The following is a 4,541-nucleotide window of genomic DNA, read 5'->3' as shown; positions in this document are numbered from 1 at the left end:
TTAGATGATATTTAATGTCTTGTAGGTCTAGAGAAAAAACTCTCAATACAGCAGCATTAAGAACATGTTTCTTTACAGAAAAAATACAATATTAGCTAAATGTGGAGACTTGTGTAATTCAAAAAACCTATTAGTATCAGTATGTACATCTTATTGTTCATGAATATTTAACGAGGCTCTAAGACTTGCGCTTCCACACAAAGTCCAGATTGATCTTGGAGATCGGTTTGTTTCCCCTCACTGCCACACAGGAAAATCATTACAGCTAATTACAAACTCAACCATGAGCCGAGAGACGTCTCACTGCTAAGGTTATGCAAGTACACCCCCTGCTGACTTGGAAGTGAAACACTCTGAGCGGTCCTGTGTCTCTCGGTGCACTCAGTCTCCCCCTGGGTCTGATCGGTAGAGGAGATACTGTTTCACCTCTGTGGGCAGGTGAAGGTCGTGAATCCCGCCCAGCCTCTGCTTGCCCACAGTTTTCCTGATGTGTATCCGGCACAGCTGCGTCAGAGGAGACACTCCTGTGCAAGGCGTCGGGGGACAAGCAGGAGCCATGATAGAGAGATGTTGTGATTAATGTTAAGGCCATGAAAAACTCCCACAGTGAAGGCTACTGGGCTGGTTTGGGTAGAATACCTCCTGCTTGTCTCAGCAGCCTCTGCGCCAGGCTGTCCGGAGGGGCGAGGTCCAGCGGCTGCTTGCCCTCTGGGTTCCTGAGGGAGCCGTCGGCCCCGTGGTCCAGCAGGACAGACACCAGCTCGGGGCTGGACAGACGGGCGGCGATGTGCAGCGGAGAGTCGCCGGACACACTGCTGTTCACCGTAGCGCCTGCAAGGAGAGCAGACACTGATGATCTCCTCACATTACAGAGCAGCTGACAGTCAGTTAAAGCTTTTCTTCTGCAGCAGAGCACAGAGCCGCAGCGCGTCCTCTTACTTACTCAGATAAAAGACTCTGGGACATTTCTTGAATTTACTCGGGTCATATTTACTTGTGTTTTACCCGAGTACTTCCTATTTACTTTGTTTCTTTTACGCTTCACTACATTTAATTGTCAGATTGGGGAGTTATATACAAGGTGTATATTCAACTTACTACATCTGATGCTTCTGCAGTGATGGAGGGAGTACTCAGGTAATTTAGTAAAAATATATGAATATCAGAAAAATGTATCTTCAGTATTAGAATTAAAATGACTAATAGTATTATATTACTGCAGTGGCCATGTTTTTTGTACGTAACAGCAAGAACCTAAAAGTACTTGCACATACTTAGATTTCAATCTGGTGCATTATTACATCATCAATAAAGATATAATACTATGATATATAATAAAGTGATGAGTACTGTATTATAATCATTTATTCAAGTACAACAGCTCAAAATGGGGCCATTCTGTATCAGGTACATTCTTTTGCTCACTTCCATTTTATTGAACTATATTTTTCGTTCTTTCAATATATTTTATTTATTTTCCCCTTCTTTTACTCAGTATATGACAATTTTTACTTGGTGATATTTTTACTTTTTACATAAGATGATGACCTGAGTACTTCTTAAACCCTTCCATTTTTTTATGAATTCATTAATTTTTTTTGAGTAGCAACATGATTTAGCCCTTTTGTTTTGCTGACACTTTTTCTCCCTCGCTGTCTAAATAGAATAATAACATTTGCAAAATGAGTCAATTGTTTTCCTTCCAATAGTTATTTACTTCTTTGCTGTGTCATTTAAATCCCAGTGTGTTGAAACCAACTGAAGAGCTGAACCCTTCCTTTGTGGCAATTTGAGCTCTGATGTGGGTGTAAAAATGCTAAACTTATCACAAATCACTGTTATTACAAACAAGAGAAATATGTCATGCTTTATATGTTACATGTGTTATGCATGAAGATATGTGATCTCCATTCGTTGGCCAAGAATTCTACAGAGTGACGTTGGTCATTTTACTGAGGTCAGTTAGAGCCCGGAGATGTTGATCCACCTGCTGGATCTCTGTAAACAAACTGTAATGCCTCAGGTCCTTGTTATAAGCATTTGTTCGTAGGTAATAATGCACGTGTGAGGCATTACCACATAACAGTTATATCATAACCTTAAACACAAACAAGGATAAAAGTTCAAGTTATTCTTACCGAGCTGAAGCAGTTTCCTCACAGTACTCAGATGCTGATTGGAGCAGGCAGCATGCAGAGGGAAACCTGATTGGTCGATATACTGATCCACATCTGCGCCATGTTGAACAAGCGGCTCAATGCACTCTGGGTGACCTAGACAGAGTTACCACGATCATCACATTGAGAGCTGATGTACTTGAAGGGCCTTGCTTTGAAATTTTCTGCCGCGTTGAATCCCGGCGGTAGAATGTGCAGTAATTTTGCTTTGTAGGCTACAACAACGCATGCTACGCTGTTTTATAATACATCAACACATCTCAGATGTGTGTTTCTGATGTTGTGGCACTCTCTGTGCATTTTGCAGTGACTGAATATTCTGGCTCAGCATAGATTATCTGTGTGCGTGCAGTCAGTGGAATGTGACCTCTCACCTTTGGCGGCCGCCCTGTGGATCGGAGAGCTGGACTGGCCGGTCCCTGAGGGAGAAGCTCCATGTCGAAGGAGCAGCGAGACGCAGGTCACATGGCCCCGGGCACAAGCCTCCGACAGCGGGGTCTGTCCATCCACTGTTGAACTGTTTACCTGACACGAGGACGGATAAAAGTGAAATGATGAAAATGGAAAGGTGCAGTGTGTAAGAATTTTTGTTCAAAACATTCAAAAATGATCTAAAATTATCAACACAACGTGAATAAATTACAGTTTTAACATTATGTCAAACCTGATGCACCGTGGCTTGAGAAGCCAGACTTTGTCTCTACGGATTTGTATTTGTTAATGTGTTACTGTGCATGCATTGATGTGTCTGCATGCTTGTTTGTGTGTGTCTGTGTGTGTGTGTGTGTGTGTGTGTGTGTCTGTGTGTGTCTATTGGGTTAATCGCTTACTTAATTGCAGCCACACAAAGTAAAACCCTGTAATTATTGATATGGTGTCCTTCTAACTAGACTGAAGCAGGGTTTAGGAATTTCTTCTAAAGCAAGATACAAAGCATAATGTCTTCATTTAGGGTCGTGTTGAATTGAGTTACACACACACACACATACACATAAAAACACAACGAGACATCATCGCCTTACTGACTTTTGCCCCATTTTCTATCAGGAGTTTGGCGCAGGCTGCGTGGCCTTGCATGCAGGCTCCATGGAGGGGAGAAACCTGGTCCAGAGTGTTCAGATTCACACATGCACCCTGTGAACAAAATACATTCAGACATTTACAACAGATTCACCGAAATATTGTTGATGCACATTCAGAGATTTGCACCAAAATAAACTATCATTGACTCATTCTAATCCTTGCAATATTAATGAGGTGCTACTACAAACACATTTTTTTGTGAAGTGAATAAACGAGCTGTTCCCAGAAGAATATAAGGTCCCCTGAACACTGCTTGTAGCTAGAAAGGTGGCAGGGTCCGCCACATATAAACAAAGTAAAACAGAATGAACGTGTGTTGTCCTTTAAGGTCACATTGTTTATTCAGTGTATTCAGTCATGAAAACAAAGAGAGGTTGTTTATTTAGTTCGTTTAACAAAAAAAGTCAGTCAATGAAGATCTACAGAAAGAAGAAACTACATAGTGCACCTTTAATGAAAACAAGTAGGTTTTTGTTCACACATAAAATGATTTTCTTATCCCACATGTCAAAATTGCATGTGATGGTGACGTTACCTGTGCCGTGAGCCTTTGCAGAGCGAGCAAACGTCCGTTAAAGGCGGCATCGTGAACTGGAGACCAGTCGGATTCAACATCTGGGTGGTGCAGACATTAAGAAACACTCACTCACAACTCAGTCAGACATGGTGAAACTTTCTGAGTGAGACAGTAAATGTATTCCAGCTGCAGTGTCAGCACTAACACTGCCAGCAGCCACTCACCACTCATCAAAGGGTTCGAAAAGAAAACAGCAGTCCCACTCTGACATGGCGAGTCTCGTGGAGTCTCTGCGTGTCCAGCAGACATGCTTCACGGTGGCTCTTCTCAAAGCTGCTCTGTTTCTTTTTCTTCTTTCTTTTTTATTTTTCAGTGGAGGCTGAAGTGGACGTTGGGTCCTCATCTGTTTTCAGTGTATTTGTGGCACGGCTCCTGGTGCTGTGATGTCATTTCCTCTCACAAACAGGCAGTGTTTGCCCTGCAGGAAGCAGGCTGGTTGAATGCAGCGGGTGGGTTCTCGACCAATGAAGGTGCAGAGGGAGCGGGGGCCTGTTGAGCAGGTCTGTAATTTGTGTGTAATTTGACACTGTACGTCCACACCCATCCTCTGCAGCAGGAGGTGGGCGGGGCTGAGGATGAGGAAGAAATGACACTACATGTAAAAGGCAGAATGTGATCTATGGTTTAAAAACTTAACAGAACGATAATGAGTTTTAACATTTAACGATTAACTTCAGATCAGATCTTCTCCCCTTGTGCCCGTT

The 4,541-nt window shown here is 42.7% G+C and overlaps 1 protein-coding gene across 1 annotated transcript; it reads right to left on the bottom strand.

Moving 5' to 3' along the window:
• On the bottom strand, positions 1–4,541 carry LOC119025689 (ankyrin repeat and SOCS box protein 9-like). Its single transcript, XM_037109519.1, has 7 exons — positions 4,002–4,541; positions 3,796–3,875; positions 3,204–3,311; positions 2,552–2,702; positions 2,139–2,273; positions 640–831; positions 1–524 (listed from the first exon to the last, which is right to left on the bottom strand). The coding sequence occupies exons 1-7, from the start codon at positions 4,084–4,086 to the stop codon at positions 382–384; spliced, it is 894 nt and encodes a 297-aa protein (XP_036965414.1). The 5' UTR covers positions 4,087–4,541; the 3' UTR covers positions 1–381.

This window comes from Acanthopagrus latus, chromosome 9 (genome assembly GCF_904848185.1).
Source record: "Acanthopagrus latus isolate v.2019 chromosome 9, fAcaLat1.1, whole genome shotgun sequence".
Lineage (NCBI taxonomy): Eukaryota > Metazoa > Chordata > Actinopteri > Spariformes > Sparidae > Acanthopagrus > Acanthopagrus latus.
Note: the sequence above shows the minus strand (reverse complement) of the source record. Positions and strands in the feature narration are given on the sequence as shown.

Coding starts and splice junctions, on each gene's coding strand:
- LOC119025689 (XM_037109519.1), bottom strand. CDS start 4,086: ATGTCTGCTGGACACGCAGAGACTCCACGAGACTCGCCATGTCAGAGT. Junction 3,312..3,795: donor TGCAAAGGCTCACGGCACAG/GTAACGTCACCA, acceptor TTTTGTTCACAG/GGTGCATGTGTGAATCTGAA. Junction 525..639: donor GCTGCTGAGACAAGCAGGAG/GTATTCTACCCA, acceptor CGCCTTGCACAG/GAGTGTCTCCTCTGACGCAG.